This window comes from Rhinopithecus bieti, unplaced genomic scaffold (genome assembly GCF_001698545.2).
Source record: "Rhinopithecus bieti isolate Rb0 unplaced genomic scaffold, ASM169854v2 scaffold_37987, whole genome shotgun sequence".
Lineage (NCBI taxonomy): Eukaryota > Metazoa > Chordata > Mammalia > Primates > Cercopithecidae > Rhinopithecus > Rhinopithecus bieti.
This window is the reverse complement of record NW_016815892.1, coordinates 1,430,616-1,452,875: the sequence shown is the minus strand read 5'-3', so window position 1 is coordinate 1,452,875 and position 22,260 is coordinate 1,430,616. Positions and strand designations below refer to the sequence as shown.

General features: G+C 36.6%; 1 protein-coding gene across 2 annotated transcripts in view; it reads right to left on the bottom strand.

Moving 5' to 3' along the window:
* Window positions 1–3,632: 3,632 nt before the first annotated feature.
* Window positions 3,633–22,260, bottom strand: part of STT3B (STT3 oligosaccharyltransferase complex catalytic subunit B) — a 109,944-nt gene continuing 91,316 nt past the window's right edge. Inside the window, exons 9-16 of one of the 2 annotated variants that reach the window (XM_017854112.1) lie at window positions 22,065–22,219; window positions 19,206–19,417; window positions 17,643–17,830; window positions 16,423–16,594; window positions 15,416–15,589; window positions 12,145–12,258; window positions 8,466–8,678; window positions 3,633–5,271 (exon numbers count right to left, since the gene is read on the bottom strand). In XM_017854112.1, coding sequence (XP_017709601.1) covers window positions 5,191–5,271; window positions 8,466–8,678; window positions 12,145–12,258; window positions 15,416–15,589; window positions 16,423–16,594; window positions 17,643–17,830; window positions 19,206–19,417; window positions 22,065–22,219 — 1,309 coding nt within the window. In that variant the 3' untranslated portion in view covers window positions 3,633–5,190. The remainder of the gene's footprint in view (window positions 5,272–8,465; window positions 8,679–12,144; window positions 12,259–15,415; window positions 15,590–16,422; window positions 16,595–17,642; window positions 17,831–19,205; window positions 19,418–22,064; window positions 22,220–22,260) is intronic. The other variant, XM_017854113.1, reaches the window with a different exon arrangement.

Genomic DNA, 22,260 nt, shown 5'->3' with positions numbered 1-22,260 from the left:
ATGGAAGGATATGCCACGGGGCTCATGGACACGAGACTCAATATTTTAAAGGTGTTCATTTTCCCAAATGATCTATATTCACTGCCAAATCAAAAGCTCAGCGGGGTTGTTGTTGTTGGGTTTTTTTTTTTTTTTTTTAGTGGAACTTAACCTGATTCTACAATTTGTATGAAAAAGCAAGGCAAATTAAGGAACAATGGAGGGACAGATGGACTTTCTCTACCATATTTTCTGAATTATCTTAAAGCTATATGTTAAGTCAACACAGAGCTCTATGGAGTATAATACAGGGTCTAGAAATAGATGCATATATGGACATATGACTTACTACAAAAGGGATAGTGAAGAGCTGTAGGAAATGAACTGTCTTTTCAATAAATGGTGCTATGTCATTTAGATATACATATAGCCAATAAAACCCCTTAAAACAAAAACAATTCACATTGTACTCAACAAATGAATTATAGGTGGACTGCAAAGTAGAACAATAAATTTTCTGGAAAACACAGCAGACCATATGGCTTCAAGTGAGGAAAAGATTTTGTATAGATATACAAGAGATGGAAATAGACTGTATTAAAATTATTAATTCCTAGGCAATTTGCAACACAAATGAAGGCCTTATATACAAGACAAATAATTCCTATTAACATAATAAATTAAAAAAAACAGGAGAAATGTATCAGAACCAACACCTTATAAAAGGGAGATCTCTAAATGGCCAAACTTATTAACCTAGAAATAGCAAACTAAACACGATGACAAATCATTATTCACCCACCAGAGAGGCAAAATTTAAAAAATGACAAGGGTTGATTGGGATATGGAAGTAACCCATCAATTCCACTTTTATGTAAACATCCACAGAAATATACGCATATAAGCACCAAGGGAGATGTAAAAGAGTATTCCTTTAGCACTGTTGGTAATATCCTCAAACTGGAAACAATGTAAATACCCTTTAACAACAAAATGGATATGTGTATGTGAAAGCAAACTACAGACACACACAAGGAATACTATATATATCAATGAAAACAAACAAAACAAAAAAACACGTGTAGCTGCAATAACCTTGATGTATTTCACAAATACTGGGCAAAAGAAGACAGATATAAATAATACATACTCTCTTATTCCATTTCTATAGTTCAAATAGATGCGCCAAAACATGTTTAGAGAGAAATACTGAAGTGGTAAAACCATAAATCAAAGTACCAATAAACACCAGTATAATGATTACCTTTTGGAGAGGGAAGTGGGACAGGATAGTGACCACAAAGGGTCATGAGGAAACTTCTGGAGTACTGGCACTGTTCTGTTCTCTTGACCTGTGTCACAGCTACGAAGTTGCTCACTTTGCACTAATTCACTCAGTTGACCCCTGAACAATGACCGCCAGTCAAAAATTCACATAAAACTTTGAGTCTCCCAAAACATAACCAGTAATAGGCTATAAAACAGTGGTGTCACATACGGTGTTTTAAGTGGATACTAGCAACACTTGCTCTCACAACAGCAACAGGAGATGGCTAATTACTATAGTACAGTACATATGCAGTTATGATTTAATATGGCTTTACACTGGTTTACATTTCTCAACTGTGAATGGCGCCATGTACTCACTCAGTGAGCTTAAGTTTTGACAAATCTTAACATATGATATAGACTTATATATATTTTATGGCAGTAAATGATAAAATAGTAGTACCTAGGCCAGGTGCAGTGACTCACGCCTGTAATCCCAGCACTTTGGAAGGTCATGGCAAGTGGATCACTTGAAGCCACAAGTTCAAGATAAGCATGGCCAACATGATGAAACCCCATCTCTACTAAAAATACATAAATTAGCCAGGGATGATGGTGGGCACCTGCAGTTCCTGCTGCTTGGGAGGCTGAGGCACGAGAATCGCCTGAACCTAGGAGGTGGAGGTTGCAGTAAGCCAAGATCACGTCACTGCACTCCAGCCTGAGTGATGGAGCAAGACTGTCTCAAATCAACAGCAAAAAAAGTAGTATCTATATACTTTGTGCATTAATCACATAGCTTTTCTTAACTTTAAAATATTTCTAGGCTATTTGCAAGCTTTTTTCAAATTGCTGTAAATCTCCAAAAAATGTTTCAATACATTATAGGTTTTTTTGAGACAGCGTCTCACTCTGTTGCCCACGCTGCAGTGCAGTGGCGTGATCTCGGCTCACTGCAACCTCTGCCTCCCAGTTTCAAACAATTCTCCAGCCTCAGCCTCCAGAGTAGTTGGGACTACAGGCACCCACCACCACGCCCGGCTAATTTTTGTATTTTTAGTAGAGACGAGGTTTCACCACGTTGGCAAGGCTCGTCTCAAACTCCTAACCTCAAATGATCCGCCCACCTCGGCCTCCCAAAGTGCTGGGATTACAGGTGTGAGGCATTGCACCCGGCCAAATTTTTTCAATTTATTGAAGAAAATCCATTAGTGCAACTCATGTTATTCAAGGGTCAACTGTACATTTTCATGTTCTCTGTTACATTTCACAATAAGACATCATATTTCATTACTGTTTTTGGTCTGTCTCAATTTCCTACCATTTCCATGGCAGACAGCTGTTGAGCTCAACATTTATTCATTACTCCACCTATCTCGACTGAGGATTATGGGCAACATGGCAAAACCAGCATTAAGCAGCAGCAGCTACAGCAAGATGAAGAGTTCTGGAGACTGGCTGCACAACAACGTAAATGTACTTCACTATTGAGCTGCGTACTTCAAAATGGTTAAGTTGGTAAATTTTATTTAATATCTATTCTACAACTAATTTTTTAAAGAGGAGAAACAGCTCCCAATTTCATGATCTTACAGCCCCCTTGGTTATGGAAACTCACTACAGGACGCTTTTATACTATTTTAGCCCTCTGGTTACTTGGTCATGGCCTAGAATGCAAATGAATTAAAACTCCACAACTATAAACTCAAGTAGGTTACAAGGTAAGTCTTACAGGTGAATTTTGTCTTTGGAATTGCTGCCTTGCTGCCTTATACTACAAAGCACTACAGCCTAAAAGCTATTTTATAGTCTAAAACTTCACGGCCACGATCTTTAAGTTCCTTTGGTGTACAATGTTAGTGACTACACAAGAAATGAAGAGATCTAAAGAATATTTTGAGTCAATTATCCTACATTCCAATGTATTCACTTTTGTGCTACAAGTGCTTAAACACTTACAATATGGTATTTTACTGACAAGATACACTGAACCAAAATGTTGTTTCCTGAGAAAGGTGACGGGTCTTTCCTTTGAGATTTGTCTAATGAGAAAATTCTATACTGAGATGACATTTCATTACCAGAACTTCATGGATGGTTTTGTTAGGTTCCTATCCTTATTTACATAGAGATAAAACTCCTAGTTGGTGAGGTGTTTCCCCTCCTCAAATCCCTTCCAAAACAAAAAACAAAAACCCAAAAAACCGAGATTTTCATTCCAGGGTAAAAGGCGGCAAAATAGCTTGGTCTAAGATGAAATAATCTTAACGTGTTTCTTTCCACACATTTTCTTTACAACCTTTGTGATAGTGAACAAGGAAGGAGGAGATATGTGTTCGGTACTAATTCCTTTCAAAACCAAAAGATTTGTAAAAAAACAACGCTTAACACAAAATTTGAATTAACTTTATTTCCCCTACAGTCAACAACTTCTCTGCATTGAATTTTAAAGCAACAAAGTAAAATAAAATCCCCCAAATGACAAGGTATCAGAAATCCAGACTTCGTTACACTCTATTTGTGAAAATGTTCAGCCATTTTATTGTTCTGTAAAAGAACCATCATCTGGGTCAAAAATGAATTCTATAAATCAAAGAATATTCTACACCTTGGAAAAGAAAATCAGCAGTAACATTCTCACTGAACATTGTAAATTACATTTTTCTTCATAAAAGGTACATACTATTCTGCACTTTTCCACCAAAAGCAGTGGTGTGTTATGCTTGTTATATAAAAAAAAGTTCTATCCTGTGGCAGGAAAAACCCTTTCTCTTTCACTTTTACTAAACAACTGGAGAAAATGTTCAAGTCTGTATAAAGTTGCCTATAAGCTGGAAAGTGAACTTGTTCAATCTCCATTTACATTTTAGTGCACTTTTTGACAATTGTCACATTTTTAATAAAAGTAAGAAAATGCATATAGCATTAAAGAGTGTTTCATCAAATGCTTAAGGGATTAAAACACATGGAGCAGAGAACAAAATCACTGTGATGGATGAAACTGTTTTAAAATAAGAAAAGTCCAGGCAAAGTTGTTACAAGTCTTTTGCCATTTTGATGAGTCACAGAAAATGAACTTCGGACACCTGTCCACTTTAAGGGTTTTTTCCTTAATCTTTTGCATGTAAACATAGTGCTAACATCAGTACTAAGATACCAAAACCCCATCCTGGTAAGCAACATCCTGTGTAGTTGCCATGATTTCCAAAGAATATAAATTTAGCCCTTGAATGAACAATGTATGAAATCTGCTCTGTAAGTACCTGGTGAAAACAACTGCTAACAGCAGTAATAATGTGTCAACATAAAAAAACTACTTGAATCAATTAGCTACTCAGAGGTCCATCTTTGAAACAGCAGCTTCTTCTCAGAGCAAACAGTAAGCAATAGAAAATGTACATTTGATGAAACATTCTTTGCATTGGAGAAACATGAAAATAAATATAATTCAAGGAAGTATAATTATTTTTCTAATACGTCTTTCTCAGACCTGTACTAGTTTACTGGTTCAAGAAGCTCTCATCACTTTTTGTCACTTGTATTTTACATATTGCTATTTGGGTAATTCAAATAAAATGCAGGTCTTGTAAAAGAATAAAAACATTGACAAGTATGCATGTGCCAGGGACCAAATTAGAGGGTTCTTTGGTGCAATTAGTCCAAATTCTCAGATTTGAAGGATAATATGTACCAATAAAAAAAAATCTGCTGCTAGACATTTACAGCAGTGCTCTGTCTTGCTTCACATTGGAAATCGAAAACAGCTGTTCTCAACAAGCCAATTTTATTTTTTTAATCAGGCATTGCCAGAAAATTTTGTATATTAACCCGGACCAGTGATGGTTCTGTACCCTCTGTTGCTGTGAAACACGACATGAGCTAAAGGCAAAGACCGGTTCTCACAAGGACAACTGCTTCAAGTTAGGAACCAGAACAGTGCATTTAAACAGTCTTCTTAGATATTTTCTTGCCTTTCTTAAAAACCAGCTTATTTTTAATGTAGCCACGCTTCCTTTTGGTAGTCTATAAAAAAACAAAACACATAGCATTAATGCAGGTTTCTTACTGATTAAAAAATCTATACACACACATGGTTTACTGCACTATGACAACTTAGTAAGCTCTCTGCTCTTCTTGTGACTGGATTCCTTGAATACTTCAGTGAATGCCACTAAACTGTTAGTGGTGTTTCTTACCTGAGTACACTAACACATCTAAGGTGAAAGGACTAGGTTCCTAGACATCCTCACCTTCAAGTGAATGAATCTTCAGTTCTCTTCTCAACCAAAGAGTGCTGAGCTGTGGTTATTCAACTTTCCAGGCAAGGGAGAATACATAACACTAGACTAAGGAATCAGAAATGGTAATGCTGCTCCTGGTTTAGCCTCCAGGAAATTAGGTGTGTGCCAGAAAAACAAGTTAATTTAGTAACTCTTAAGAGTCCCTGTTTTCTGTAAAATGAGCATGACTGTAACCATCTATAAAACTGAGAGATATAATCACTTGGCACATTCTCTAAAAATAATCTTTTAGGTAAGAAAATAAGCAACTGAAAATGTAAAGCAAAACAACATTCCTTCAGTTTCATACATCTTTTAAAATAAAATATTTTCTTAACAATTCAGTATCCCACTAAAATACCTTTTCTTTTCTTTTTTTTTTTTTGAGACGGAGTCTTGCTCTGTCGCCCAGGCTGGAGTGCAGTGGCGCGATCTCAGCTCACTGCAAGCTCCGCCTCCCGGGTTCCCGCCATTCTCCTGCCTCAGCCTCCCGAGTAGCTGGGACTACAGGTGCCCTCCACCTCGCCTGGCTAGTTTTTTGTATTTTAGTAGAGACGGGGTTTCACCGTGTTAGCCAGGATGGTCTCGATCTCCTGACCTCGTGATCCGCCCGTCTTGGCCTCCCAAAGTGCTGGGATTACAGGCTTGAGCCACCGCGCCCGGCCTAAAATACTTTTAATAGACGTTTCCTAGTATTAGAAACAAATTACTGCAAATGTAGTGGTAACAAATTTCTGCAAAAATATTTATGTTAGAACCCTACAGGATAAATCATAGGCACATATGTCTTTCAATCTGATACACAGCCTGAGATATTGAAGACACCAAATATTTTTTGAAAATAAGTAATTTAATGCACCATCAAAGCTCTGGGTTAACAGAGGCAAAAGACTCGAGAGACTGACCACTCAATTCAATTTTCACATTTAAATACAACTCTCAGAAGTTTCAGAAACTGGGTAAATCCTGCATCATGTTCCTTTACTGATGATGTTCAATTCAAGACAATTTATAGTAGTTTCTAACAGGGATGAGAACACAAGGCAAAATGCAATCCTTCTTAAGGTACTAGAAATTAGCTACTGCTAACTTGTTAACCCCATTATGTTACCTTATTGTTGAACTGATTTTATTAAGGCAAAAAGAAAGAAACTTCAGAGGGTACAATTTTTAAAAATTCAAACCAGATCTAGTAGTTCCTATATTATCATTACATCCAGATCCTAACAGGATACTTTTTCTATGAGGTCTTATGATGTGCCCCAGGAATACCGAAGTGTATAATAGCCCTCAGGGTGCTTTTCTCCTACTGGCAGTGCACCATGCCAAAAAACCTTTTCTGCAGCCTGGACTATAATTTCTAGCACCTTAGTCATGCCGGCTTTGTGATGGCCGGTAAACTCTCAGAATGGATGCTGTTATGTATACCCTCCTCCTCCAAAGTCAAAACCAGGGTAGAGAAAGGAAAGTATAAAAAGCATTCCTTCATAGTGCTAGTACAAAACATCTAAACCATGGAAACCAGAACGTCAAAATACGTTATTGGCTACCAGAATATATGTTTTGGGCACACAAGACAGATTATGTTTTATTTATCCATTCACATTTATTTTGGGAAAATGATGGGAAGGCAAAAGAGGGCAAATTAAGAAAATTCACTGCCTCTGGGGTCTATATCATCAGACAAGTTCAACAGCCCTCTTTCTGCATAAAAAGTACACCTTAGTTATACTTAGATATCTTAGGAGTAACTGCTTTGAGACTAGCAGCATTTGCCTTGTGTACTGGTGTGACTCACCAGTTTCTCCTACCTCATAGCTGTGACAATCATCTGATTTCTTAATGTTATTTTACCTAAAGATGACGAGTTTTCTATGACTAACACAATGAATGTCAACTCTATGTGACATCTTTAAATACATTAGTCTAGATTTGGTAATTTACATCTGGCACATAAAATGTTCATACAAAAAGCTTCCATTGACATATCACACCATTAATATTCAGCACTTTCATAGTACAAATTAAAATCATCTGTATTTTGCATATATTTGATGTATATTTTAATAAACAAAAAGTTAAGACAGTTGTTTCAATGATATAAAATAAAATAGCTGATCTGAGCTATGTAAACCTAAGCATCCTTAAAAAACGAGAACGGAAGTTAGTCTAATAATAATCAGTATTGTAAGCATAGTACCTTATAATGAACCTTAACATTTTATCTGACTGTTCATTACTCCCCATTTCCTAGTGCTGGACAACCTATATAAATACTCATTTTTAGTCATCTTTTATAGCAAAGATTATAGATCTATTTGGCTTAAGTGAGCAATAATGACCCCCAATGAAATACTTCATATCTTATATAATATTTATTAGAAAAGAACTGCAGTAGTGTCATAATTCCTGCCTATAAGCTTTGTCACAATTACATAAAAAAATAATTATCTTAAGATAAATGATTTTTTTTGGGCTTCAGAAGGACTCACCCAATTCAAACCTATTCTTTATTCAATGAATAATAGAGTAATATCATACTAAGAATGGAACACGAAGATGCAATATAAATTTGCTCTGCTCAAAAGATGAAGAACTATTCATAATTATTTTACTTGAGAATTTAGCATTTTTACTTTCATACAGGTTTGGAAAGCAATGGCCACAACTACATCTTACTTTACAAGTCTTACCAGTGGGAATAGCACAAATCAAAGCCAGAAGGCCTCTGGAAACATCTCAGCTTGGGATAGCTGAAGTGCTCAGTTTGAAAGGAATGCTCTTGGCAGGCTAGCCTGATATTTAGTTTGTATTAATATAGAAGCCACAGTCTTTATAAATCTGGCAGATGGACATTTATTGCAATTTCCAGAAATTCTTTTTCATAAAAACCAACCAACCTTAAGTTACCCTTTAATGCCTTCACTTGGCACCCACCTTCTTTGACAAATACTTCTGTTTTGGGAAAATGTTGGTGACTCGAGGTTTGTGATCTAATGTCTCCCTGTTATCAGGTGCTTTTACTTTATATATCCTAACAAGCCAGTGTTCTGATGTAAAGGCTTCTTCCAAATGCTTGAATTTAATGTCCTTATTTCCAATCTCAGCATTACGTGTTCGGTCAAAACCTGGGGGTGTACGAAAATCCAGCTGCAAAAGTAACGTTATTACTGGGTGTTAACCACATTGGAAAACATTCAGTGTTATAAGACAGTAAATGTTATCATTACAGTAATACCTTCTCCCTTTAAACTAGGAAAACAAGTAATCTATCTTAACAGTTCTCATGTATTGCTATAGATAGGAAGAAATCAGGAAGAGAGAAACTAAGTACATCAGAGTAAGAATTTCACAAAGTCCTTAGAGTAGATGAGCATCCTAAAGTTATTAAAAAAACACACACACACTAAAACATAGAAATGAAATCTATCAAAGCCCTTTTTATAGGTATACAGAGAGAACACACCCAAGGGGCTTCTTTTTTCAGGGCCTTGCACTATCCTCTCTGCCTGGCATGTTCTTCATTCAGCTATTTTGCATGGCTGGCTCCTTTACCACCCACTTCAGGGAAATATTTTCTTGAGATTAGTGACTGACAAATCTCCTTTATTGTTTCCTTAGAGCATCTTGTTCTCATAACATACATTATTAACATGTTTACTTCCACTAAAAATTACCTGTATCTTCGACTGGGATGTAAACATGTCTTTATCTTATTCAGAGTGTAGCTTTATATCCCAATTATTATGTGTTAAATAAATGCACAAGTAAGCAAGAGATACTACATTCTGAAAGTGGGAACTACAAAGGAGGCCAAATAAAAAAACCAAATCATGAAAGGATTTATGAGGGATAAAAAGGGAAAACATAGGGAGGGAAGGAGACTTTAAGAAATTCTCAGACTGTCTTGGTGTGATGGCTCACACCTGTAATCCCAGCACTTCGGGAGGCTGAGGCAGGAGGATGGCCTGAGCCTAGGAGTTCAAGACTAGCCTGGGAAACATAGCAAGATCTTGTCTCTACAAAAAATACAAAAATTAACTGGGCATGGTGGTATGTGCCTGTAGTCCCAGCTACTGAGGAGGGGAGGTGGGAGGATCAACTGAGCTCAGGAGGTCATGGCTGCAGTGAACCATGATTGCACCACTGTACTCCAGTATGGGCCACAGAGTGAGATCCTGTCTCTGGGGGGAAAAAAAAAAATTCTCAGACTAAGTTTATGTTGACATACAAATCTAGCGTAAGTAAATTAACTTTTTTTCCTTTTTTTTTTTTTTAAAAAACAGAGACTGGGTTTCGCCATCTTGCCCAGGCTGGTCTCGAACTTCTGGGCTTAAGCAATCCTCCCACCTCATCTCCCAAAGTTCTGGGATTACAGGTGTGAGCCACCAGGCCTAGCCAAACTCAACTTTAAAACAAACATGAAAACCAGCTCTCCTTCAAATAGTGAATTACTTGTTCTTGTTTATCTATATGATAGCAAAAGTTATACTTCATATTTTAACCATATATTATTCTTGAGTCAGGTAGGCATCAAAATGAATGTATGCTGGGAACATGGCTTAAAATTATTGATAAACTTAAAAGAGAGGAAGAAAACGGTCCTTCGATGTGATCAGTAGTGAGCAGAGAAACTAGCAACAAGCCAATCAGAAAATATGTTTTCTGGGGTAACTGATTATTATAGCCAATATGCTTCTTTCTTAGCAAGAGTTTAAAGACTAAGTGTGGCTTTCAAAAGAAACTATAGACACAAATAAAAACCTAAATCTAGATTATCATCTGCTTTTTTTAAAGTCACCTACAAAGTAATTCCAAGTGAATAATGATAAAATACAATCCACTTGGAATTACTTGAAGCAACACAACAAACAGGAACACAGTATATGCTAACTATTCTGAAACTAAGTGAATATTCTAGTCCATATTAGCCACAAAGATGGTGTTTTAGAAAAGGATAAAACTTTGAGCCGGGCGCAGTGGCTCACGCCTATAATCCCAGCACATTGGGAGGCCAAGGCGGGGGGATCACGAGGTCAGATCGAGACCATCCTTGCTAACATGGTGAAACCCTATCTCTATTAAAAATACAAACAATTAGCCGGGTGTGGTGGAAGGTGCCTGTAGTCCCAGGAGAATGGCATGAACCTGGGAGGCGGAGCTTGCAGTGAGCCGAGATCACACCACTGCACTCCAGTCTGGGCAACACAGCGAGATTCCCTCTCAAAAAAAAAAAAACAAAACAAACAAACCAAAAAACAAAAAACAAAAAAACCCAGTAAAACTTGATTCACAAATTGAAATCCAAACATACCCCTTTAGTTTTGATAGTTATCTTGATTTCCAAAGATAGTATAAAATTAAGCAAGCAATTTTTCCTCTGCTTTATTATCAACTTAACAAGAGAGCTATACAGAAATAAGCACTTTTCAGTGAAACTAATAGTATGAAGATAGTAATTTGGGACAGACACTTATAACTAAGGACAGATTAACAATAGCAAGACAAATTTATTAAGACTGAGCGCTCAGCGCACATTATGCAGGAGAAACCTCAATGAAAAGGAACTCAAAGCAGTGGCTTAGAACCCTGGCTTATATAGCATGCTCAACAAAGAACAATACTTTTGTGGAGAAAGGACAAAGGAAAGTGGTTTTAGGCCTCCAAGATGGGGAAGTAGAAGGGTACATATATGATAAACTAATGGAGTAAGTTTTGTTTGCAGATTCCTCTGGTGCTTTCTCTGGGCTGGTAAGAGTTGTCTCCAGTAAAGGAGAATTTGTATTCCACCTTTAGGTATAAAAGAGGTTAGACAGAGCTTTTTCTCTGTTTGCTGCTTCTAAATTGCCTTCAGCTCAAAATTAACTTTTATGTCAAAGAGGCATATTTTGGGGTGACATATTCTGGTTTCCTTAAAAATCAAGTCATCAATCCAAGCACCATTATTTACAAACAAGGAAAGAACCAAGTGGAATCCAAGGCAGATACAAATTGTCTGAGAGTTACATGACTTGACAGAACCTGATCGAAAACACAGGTTATTATGACATCAAGTCCATTGTTTCTTCTTTCTGCCACAATGCCTCTTTACACATTCACTCATTTGGTAGACCCTTAAGCTTTTGTACCACATCATTCTAATTTACTAGAAAACTCTGACCCAGACAGCTCTAGCTATTTGTGGTAATGGAGAACAGGGAGAGAGCGAACATCTGAAGTGACTATTTACTTCAATTCTTTAATTTTAAGCTTTTCTCCACCAAGCAGCAAAGTGACGTACCTAAGACACCACACTGTTTCCTAGCTAGGAGAACTCTTCTTGGAGAACAATACTTTCCAAAAGCATGAGGTCTAAAGGTGAGATGGCAAGCAAAAATTGGATTTGAGGCTACTGTTAATAAATATGTTAGAAAGAAGTCCTTGATCTAAAATTTTATTTTCTAATTTCTCACATATTAGTTTCAGAAATCTAAATTTAATGAAAAAAAAAAAGACTTAGATAACCACATTTCTCTTCAGCACCATCAAAACATCATTATCCTGTTTTCTAGAGGCAAATAAGACTGTTTTAAATATTATTTTGAATGAAAATTAGAGAAAACTGGATTTAACTAACCTGCATTTCTCCAAATCTGTAGTACGACATTTTATACATAAGGCAATTCAACAAAGTAGGGGATCCTGCTTTGTCTACACGGAATTCTCCCTGTGGGGTAAAATAGTCACTTTCCTACAAGAAAGAAACCAGAAGTTCCATATTAGTTCAACTTAACATATTCAAACCTATAGTTTCCTCTTTTCATTTCCCCATAAGAATAAGCTTTTGAGGTATCATTATAAAGTCATATTCAGTTACACCTCAAAAAAATAAATCCCACCAGACTTTAAACCATGTTATAAGGCCTTAATTATTATTATTTTGGAGACAAGTTCTTGTTCTGTCATCCAGGCTGGAGTGCAGTGGCATGACTGTGGCTCACTGAAGCCTCAATCTCCTGGGCTCAAGCAATCCTCCCATTTCAGCCTCTCAAGTAGCTGGGACTACAGGCCCACAGCACCATGCCCAACTAATTTTTGCATGTTTTTGTAGAGACAGCGTTTCACCATGTTGTCCAGGCCGGTCTTCAACTACTGGGCTCAAGTGATCGGCCTCCCAAAATGCTAGGATTATAGACATGAACCACTGCGCATGGCCACTTTCATAATTTAAATAGACTGGTACCAACACCATGGCTTAATACCAGGCAGGGCTGGCTCTCTCAATTACCCATCCTCATCTCTGTTACTCCTTTTCAGAGTTTTCTTAAGTGTTCTAGCTAAATTTTTCCATATGAACTCTAAATTCAGCTTCTTTAATTGGGGAGTAGAATGTTAAAAAAACTGTGGTAATTTTTTTGGGTTAACTTATAAATTAACCTCTATGAGGAACAATTTTGGCACTCTAGGTAAAAAAAAATGTAATTTCTGAGTCAGAAATTCCTTTTCTAGGAATTAACGCTACAGAGATACTTGTATATGGCCAAAATAATGAATGCAGAAAGTTATTATGCAGTTTATAAGACCAAAATATTGGAAACAATCTAAATTCCATCAATGGGGACAGGTTAAATAAATCATGGCACATACACAAAACATGCAACATACTGTGCAAATGTAAACAAAGGAATGAAGCAGCTCCCCATATTCTAATATGGAAAGACCACCAAGACATACTATGAAGTGAACAGGGCATACAACTTTCTAGAAGTAAAAATCACAGGAAAATAACCAGTGATGACCAGGGACTCTTCCCTCTCTATTTTTAACTGACAAATACATGTGTGTATATTTATGCTGAAGATCATGTTTTGAAATATGCACTGTGAAATGGCTACATCAACCTAATTAACATATGCATCAATCATAATTATTTTGTTGTAGTGAGAACACTGAAATATCTACTCTCTTAGCAACTTACAAGTACATAATGCATCGTTATTAACTACAGAGGAACTTTCTGTTTTTGTTTGTGGTGGTAGACTTGTTTGTATATCCTCTTATACTTTATTTTTGAACCACACAAAGAGGGGTAGACATTTATTGTATATCCTCTTATACTTTACTTTTGAACCATATGACTATTATCTATTCACAAAGTTTAAAAATAATTTAAGATGCACAGAAATTTAGGATTTCTGTATATATTAATGTTCAAAGCATACATTTAGAAAGAGTGATTTATCACATGTCACAGTTTTAACACTGCTAAAGCAAATCCACAAATAAAAACCACATACTGGGAGAATAAACTTTCAGAAGATTAATACAAATAAATAATGTTTACTCATCAGTTAAGGGAAACATTACAGCACTGACATTTTTGACCAGAAAATCTGAGGCTTTACAATCCCCATCACCCGACACCCGCATATATTTTCCCAAAAGATTCCTTTATTCCGGATCAGTGGCAATTACTCTTATCTTTTGTGCCTTCATCATGTAAAAGCACAATGCTGGATGTCCATCTTAGCTCACAATTTAGTAAAAGAGATAAGACAGAATCTAATACAAAACAGCAGTGGTTCCCAACCTTTTTGGCACCAGAGACCGGTTTTGTGGAAGGCAATTTTTCCACGGATGGCGGGGGGCTGGTGGTTTCTAGATGAAACCGTTCCCCCTCAGATCATCAGGCATTAGTTAGATTCTCATAAGGAACGTGCAACCTAAATCCCTTGCATGCGCAGTTCACAATAGGGTTTGTGCTCCTATGAAAATCTAACGCTGCCGCTGGTCTGATAGCAGGCGGAGCTCAGGCGGCAATACTCGCTCACCTGCCCCTCACCTCCCGCTACATGGCCCAGTTCCTAACAGGCCACGGACCAGTGCTGGTCTGCGGCCTGGGGTCTGGGGACTCCTGCAAAACAGGTATAAATAATTTGGTGATGAGTACAGATGTTGAGTATACCAGAAAAGGGCTTTTAGAGGGGGGATAAGTCTGTGGCAGGGAAAGTATTCCAGGAAAGGAATAGCAAAAACACATGTGTCAGGTGAGTCAAGGAAAGAAACCACAAGCAAGTTTCAGGGGCTGGAACATACTGGCAGAGTAGAAAAAGGTGGCAGAAGAACAAGAGACCAGCAAACGAAAGCAAAACATGAAGAGGCTTACATTCCAAGCTAAGGGGTTTACACTTTATACCAATGTTTTATCAGAGGTTGTCTATTTTGTACCAGTCCCTAGGCGGGGGCTTCAACTACTTTACTATAAATTCTCATTAAATGGCACTACAAATTCATTATCTTTGGCAAAAGATAACCTAGTCTGACTTGGTCACCATTTTAATTCCAGATCCTAGAACTAGACCTAGTGCTCAAAGTATATTATGTTGACTGGCTAAAATAACTTGCCCAAGTTGACAGTTCTAGTTTTAACTCATGTCTGTCTGGTTTTAAGGTCCCTTCCCTTAATCTATTGACATCTTTTGAGCCTAAAAGTAACATGATCAATTTCATCTTATACTGGGAGGGAGGAAACAAGATAAGGCAAAGCTAGCAATTTCAAGGTTACTATCCTATTTCAGGTTTACAAGCATAAGGGTCAGTATTAGAGTAGAAGCAATGGAAATGGAAAGAAAGGGATGACGTGAGAGGCTGTGAAGAGACGTAAAAGTAAGAAGTCTTGGCAAGGGACTGCTTCATAGGGGAGAATGGAAATATTAGTTCCATTTTGAGTTCAAAAAGTTTTAATCTAGGAAATGCCTCTAGTATCTTTAATAAATAGTAAAGTCAGGGTAAGGAACTAATCTGAGGGATAGGATGATGAAACAAATACAATGCAATTATCAGGATCAGAGAATTACTTGGACACAGTGAGCTATCTTTCACATACCTGGAATTATCTAGTTTCTTACCCGAATGTCTTTGGGATGTTCCCCTTCGGCTATCCTAACCATCCAAAGAAACTTGTTGATATCATCACCAGAATAGCCAATAACCCCTCCAAAAATAACCAAAACATAATCTACATCTAGAGTCCTCATGATTTTATAGGCTGCTGTTTCATTAGAAGACATAGCTTTTCCCACCTGCAGAATTTTAAAAAAAATGAGAATGTTTTTGATTACTCCCACATTCAAAAAAATCAATGTATATTTTTACTACAACATGGAATTTTTTTTGCAGAAATGATTTCCTATGAATTCAACAAATGCATTGAAATTTATGAACCTCTCAACTATAACTAATTTATAGTCAAAAATCAGAATACATGTTCTAATATTTTGCTAATAATTAAGTTCTATGACATCAACATTTTATGATGAAAGCAGGCAAGCTTAGAAGAAACAACTTCTCATAACTGCAGACCAGGGCTGGCCAGTGATCTTGCTAGCACACACATTTCTTCTCCCCAGTCTAGCACACATCTGATAATTAGCTACAACAGTAATACAAATAAAATTCACTTGGTTAAGACTACTCTTTGTATTAAAATCTTTGAAGTACAAAGAAGTGATTACATTAATCTATGTAGATCAGTTGTTTAATAGCTAGAGTAACAGTCTGCCTATCCGTAAAATACAGTGCATTTACTTTACATATTTGCAAATAATTTTTAGTTTATAACATGAAAAATACAAGCCAAACACTTTAAGTTTCAGATTTTGTCTAATTCTTTAGTAAGCTAAATTTATCATAAAATCTACCAGAAATCAGCCTGTAATTCTGAATGATAGTACCATTCTTAAAAAGAAAATAAATAAGCACAACTTGAACTCACTTTATTGAATATGTGTGTAAAAAAAGTACTTTGAGAATTCAGCAGAGTACTTTTCATCCACATTTTTCCTAGTCACAAGTGAAGCCTGATTGCTAAAGAGTCAACAGAGATTTTTTAATCTTGTGTTTATTAAATCCTTACCAGTGCTATGTGGCTGTTATTCCAGGTGTTATTATCCACCAACGTAGTTCTATTAGCCATTCCGGCTATCTGATAGCCATAATCCCACCAAGACATTACTCGTGCATGTTCATCCGTATTTTGCCTTAGCCAAAAGTAAGCTTCTCTAAAATCATCTAAGATATTCCTGGTGCTGAAAAGAATCACAATACTCTTTTAAATGAGATGTCACAAATGTGAAGAGGCTAACTTAAAATCTTGAGGTATTAAACCACTGAATGCGTTTAGATTTTAAGGATGGTAGTTATTAAATAAAAGCCTCTACCGATGAGAAAAAAAATAGTGAAACAATGAAGAGCTAGACTAGTGTTATTCAAACTATGTGTGTGTGCACAAACCACCTGCATATCTTGTATTTAAAAAAAAAAAAGCAAAAAAAGCCAATTCTGATTCAGTAGTTCTGGGGTAGGGCTTATTAGTGTACAAGCCTAATAAGCTCCCAAGTGAAACAGTAGTTGAAAGCCATGGCAACACATATATCAGCTGTTCTTACATTTTAGCTGCATCCGAATCACCCGGGTCTGTTAAGTCAGCCTGCTAGGCCCCAGCCCCAGGTTTCTAATTCTGTAACATTAGGATGAGGTCAAGAATTTGCATTTCTAACAAGTTTCATGTTAATGATGATGCTGTGTGTACGAAGACTACACACTTGAGAAAAACTGATGTATACGAATGATTATGCACGCAGAAATACTCTGGAAAAGAGCATGAAATACAATGATTACTACCGATGACACTAAGGTGGAGGAGAGGACAAAGAAAGGTAGATTCAAATGCAGAGCTTCACAGAGAGCAGAGAAGGCAGAGACTGGCGGGGCGGGGCGGGGCGAGTGCTCGGGGATGGTTAATAGGTACGAACACAACAGGGTGATTACAGTAAAAAATAATTTAATTGTACATTTAAAAATAAGACTGTAACTTGATCGTTTGTAACTGAAAGGATAAATACTTTAGGGGATGGAAACCCCATTTTACACGTGATTATTACACATGCCTGTATCAAAAGACATAAATAGAATGTACCCCATAAAATATGTATTTACTGCGTACTTACAACAATTAAAAAATTAAAAACAAAAACACAAATGCAAAATCTCACAAACAACATTCCATTTTAAATTATATCCTTTGAGACAAAGAAAAAGTGTAAGTATAAACTGTTTTTGTATCTATTTTCTTACCCATCATGATTGTATGAGGCCAGGACTACACTTGGACTAGAGTAAGCATTGCTTGTGACCCAGGTACAGTGGACAGCAAACATCATCAATAGCATCAGCATCAACATGGTGACAATGCTTTTTATATTAGGGCCTAATCCCTCTTCAGTTTTTTCCTGTTCAGTTACATGTTTCCTCACTTTACCTGCCTGAAGATATTAAAAAAAATTGGTTAGACAAATTCATTATTTGACTTGCTTCATTAAGACACTCAATGGAAAAAGTTCAGAGACTGTTTATCAATTTAATTCCATGACTCAGAAAATGTATAACCATCAGGATATTCTGATGTGGGTGATGGAGTGTTTTCTAAAGTCAAATGTGAATCAGGTTTCCTGGGAATATACCAATCCAGAAGCTGGTCACAGAGCAAAATAATTATCTACAGTAAGAAGCTCCTTTCAAACCCAGTTGTCCTTGCACTTTAATTAAATACAAAGGAGATTAACCAAACGACCCCATTGTTGTGAAATCCTAATATGTAAATTCTTATAAAATCTTAATTCCACATCCTGAAAATGGCAATGCTCAGCTATAATTTTGACCATGTACCATTTTAGTACAGGAAAAAACTGCATTAACAGAATCAGTCTTCCAATTTCCAAACCCTAAAACCAACAGACTTGTTAAAACTACAATTACCTTAAAAAATCAACTTCCCCAACAAAAAAGGGAAGAGAGAATATAAAAAGTCACAATTTCTAAATTTCAAGGCTGGTTAAGAAACCACAAAGCAACAACAAAAAAAACCCAACGATAACAACAAACACAAAATCAGGAATGTGGGTTTATTAACACAAATCTTGACAAATTAAATTCATCTTACAGAAGGAAAGAATTTCAAAGTTAATACCGATACTGGGAAGTTTAATTTCTTATTGGTATTTTAAAACCTAGGCAATATTCAAATAGCAAAGCTTAATATGTCATCCAAGACAAGTGCTCTAATTCTTACAAGTCCTTTTCACACTTGCACCAACTGAGAAACTATAGATTAAAAACAAATTACCTTGTATTGGCCAGTTACCGATTGCTAACGAACTGGAGGGTTTTAAAAAAGGCATTTTGCTCCCACCATTTTACTGTTCACCCAACCAAATATCACTTCCAAAATATTTTGGAAGTATACACTGAGTATGGACCTGAAGAATAAGCACTTGTCTGTCCACACGGTTTCAGAAAGGTTTACAGTGCCAAATGTTATGTAATTTAGTAGAGCATCAAGTTTTGCTCTCAAAAATGGAAGGGTATATTAACAAGGGTATATATATCTTAAGTATTCAGATAACAAATGATCAAAAAGAAGTAAGAATTCCTTCTCTGATTACATTCTGTTTTCTAACTCTGGGCTAAAAGACTGACCAGGATTCACATTTTGAGGCAAATAGTGAAGACCAACTAGAAAAGTCAGAGTTTGTCAAAATCATCATTTAATAACATTTCTTGATATGTATAGTTCTTACTGTGGTGGAAAAATTAAGAAAGTACATAGACAATTTAAAGGCCTTACTTTAGATTCCCCACCTTATCATACAAATTTCCTGGATTTCTTTTGTCATCCTCATCACTGCTGTCCTCCACAGGTGGATTTTCCCTTTTCATGTCATCCCCCAAATAGTGCTCAAAAACATTTGAAAAGGCAATTGCAGACAGCATACACACGACTGGAGTCAAAGTCAACATCAGTCGCACCATCACTCCAGCAAAGTAGACAGCACTGATTGCATATAGAGCAACTGCAAAGACAAATTCTCTTACAATATGTCGGAGGGAAAAAGTTCCCAGGAAACTGAACTAGATACTTAAAACCACACTATAAAACCAATCTGGAATTATATAAATGTCTCACAAACGATCTAATTGTTTCTAAATTGATACTACTGACCAACTGATTAATTAGCCATATTTAGAAATTATAGCTAGTGTTCACTAAATAAAATCTACATATCCACAGTTTAGAAAAATGTATATTATTCTAATTTAATTAGTTATGAAGAATTAGACTTAATTCATTATTTGTCAATAACATCATAAAAAATCCATAGCTGGCAGATAAAAACGTATTTGTACATGACATCCCCAGGCAAAATAAATACATAGATTTTAAATCTATAAAAAACCAGTGCCAAAATCTGGCACGAAGCCTGCTTTAAAAACAAAAACGGGATGAGAAGAACATAAGTTATTAATCAAAGGAGTAACCGGCAAAGTTACTGCCAAGAAACTTAAAAAAAAATTTTGAAACAAATTTCCAATAGCCAGAGCTTTCTGGATAACGTGCTAATAACCACAGGAAAAGGCTCTATTTCTGGCTGAAGGCTAGGTATGACTTCACAAATTCAGTGAGTCACGTGAGCTCCTATCTTACCTGACGCTAATTTTTTTCTGACTAAAAAGTATATCACGTCATATTCTTAAGTGTGTATCTCCATGCATTTGTATATATACACACCCGTGTAACTACAACCCATAATGATATAGAACATTTTTATATGTCCTCATGCCTCTTCTCAGTCAATAACTATCCCCTCCCCTACAAAGAAAGGTAACCACTATTTAGACTTCTAAAAAATTAGTATTCTTTATTCTTGAACTTTACAGGAATGTAATCACATAAAAATGTTCTCTTTTGTATTGGCTTCTCTTATTTCCCCATCCTTTTCTTTCATTGATTGATGTGTTGTATTCCACTACAGATATATAAAAATTTATTCATTCTGGCCGGGCGCGGTGGCTCAAGCCTGTAATCCCAGCACTTTGGGAGGCCGAGACGGGCGGATCACGAGGTCAGGAGATCAATACCATCCTGGCTAATACGGTGAAACCCCGTCTCTACTAAAACCTAACAAAAAAACTAGCCGCGGGCGACGGTGGCGGCGCTGTAGTCCGCAGCTACTCGGGGAGGCGAGAGCATGGAGAATGGCCGGAACCCCGGAGGCAGAAGCTTGCAGTGAGTCCTGAGATCCGGGCCCCCCCCCGCCCCGCGCCCCCCCCGCGCCCCCGCCCCACAGCAGCTCGCAGCCTGGGTGATCAGAGCGAGAACTCGCGTCCTCAAAAAAAAAAAGAAAAAAAAAAAAAAAAAAAAAAAAAAAAAAAAAAATTTATTCATTCTACTGCCGATGACTTTGGAATATTTACTATTAGGGGTTACTGTAGATAAAATTACTAGTGCATTCTTACACATGCCTTCTGGTAGATATATGTACTCACTTATCTTAGATATATGCATAGGAATGGGATTACTGAATCATGAGGTTTAAGTTAAAGCTTCTTGAATGATGCAGTATTAACAGGGCCTTATCCAGGGTCCATTAACCTAGAGAAGAATGAGTGTGCCATCCTTTAAACTGAACCCCTACAAGTGCTGTTCTTTCTTTCCTGATTCATATGTCACTCATGGTCCAGGCCCCATAACTGTACAAGTTTCTAGCACTACAAATTACTGACTGGTGTGATCCTGTGCATGTGATAAAGCTTTTCTCAGTTTCAGTTTTTATCTTATACCAAACAACCACGGCATATTTCATGTGTGATTAAATCACGTACAAGCTTTTGATATCTACTTATTTTGTCCACTTACATTAGAAATATCAAATCCTAAATACTTGGCTTTTAAATATTTTGTATTTCAAGTCTTATTAGTTGGAAATATACAAATCTATCAATGAAGAGGATGTTTACTGAAAGGTGATCCTTATTCTGTTATAAAATGGACTTTGCTCTGAAATCTGGAAGATGAATGTCCCTAAAAGCTTCTTTCTAAATAAAATTTTACTCAGAAAACAAAGTCAAGGCTATTGTCAACAAAGTTAAAATTTTCAGTTCTCAAACACAAACCATAATAACATTAACCTCTCAGAAACCATAATATACTAGTCCTAAATTAAACCAATCAAAATACTTAATACAAATTCAAATTTTTTTTTTTTTTTTTTTTTTTGAGACAGAGTCTCGCTCTGATTCCCAGGGTGGAGTGCAGTGGCTTGATCTTCACTCACTGCAACCTCTGCCTCCCAGGTTCAAGTAATTCTCCTGCCTCAGTCTCCTGAGTAGCTGGGATTACAGGCATGTGCCACTATGTTCGGCTAATTTTTGTATTTTTGGTAGAGACAAGGTTTCACCATGTTGGCCAGGCTGCTCTCGAACTCCTGACCTCAGGTGATCCACCTGCCTTGGCCTCCCAAAGTGCTGGGATTACAGGCGTGTGCCACCATGCCCGGCCTCTCAATGAATTTTTCTTGGTTAAGCACTATGCAAAATAAGGGAGAAAATTTATGTCAAATATACAGAGTCAAACAAAGAGAAACAATAATTTAAAGTAAATAATCTCAAAAAGAAAAATAACTATTCCACATCAAAGTATTCATTAAAAACCTCTCTTACCAAATACTCTTTCATCGTTGATATTTTTGATGCAGAACCAAAGGCCTGCTGGGAAGGTACACACAAGAATATGTAGATCAAAGAAGAAAGACACCCAAGTCGTAGGTTGATGCTCAGACACTGATGCAATAATTGGAATGTGTATTTTTGCATACCTGGTATTAAAAAAGTTAATATTGTTTACAATTAAGTGATA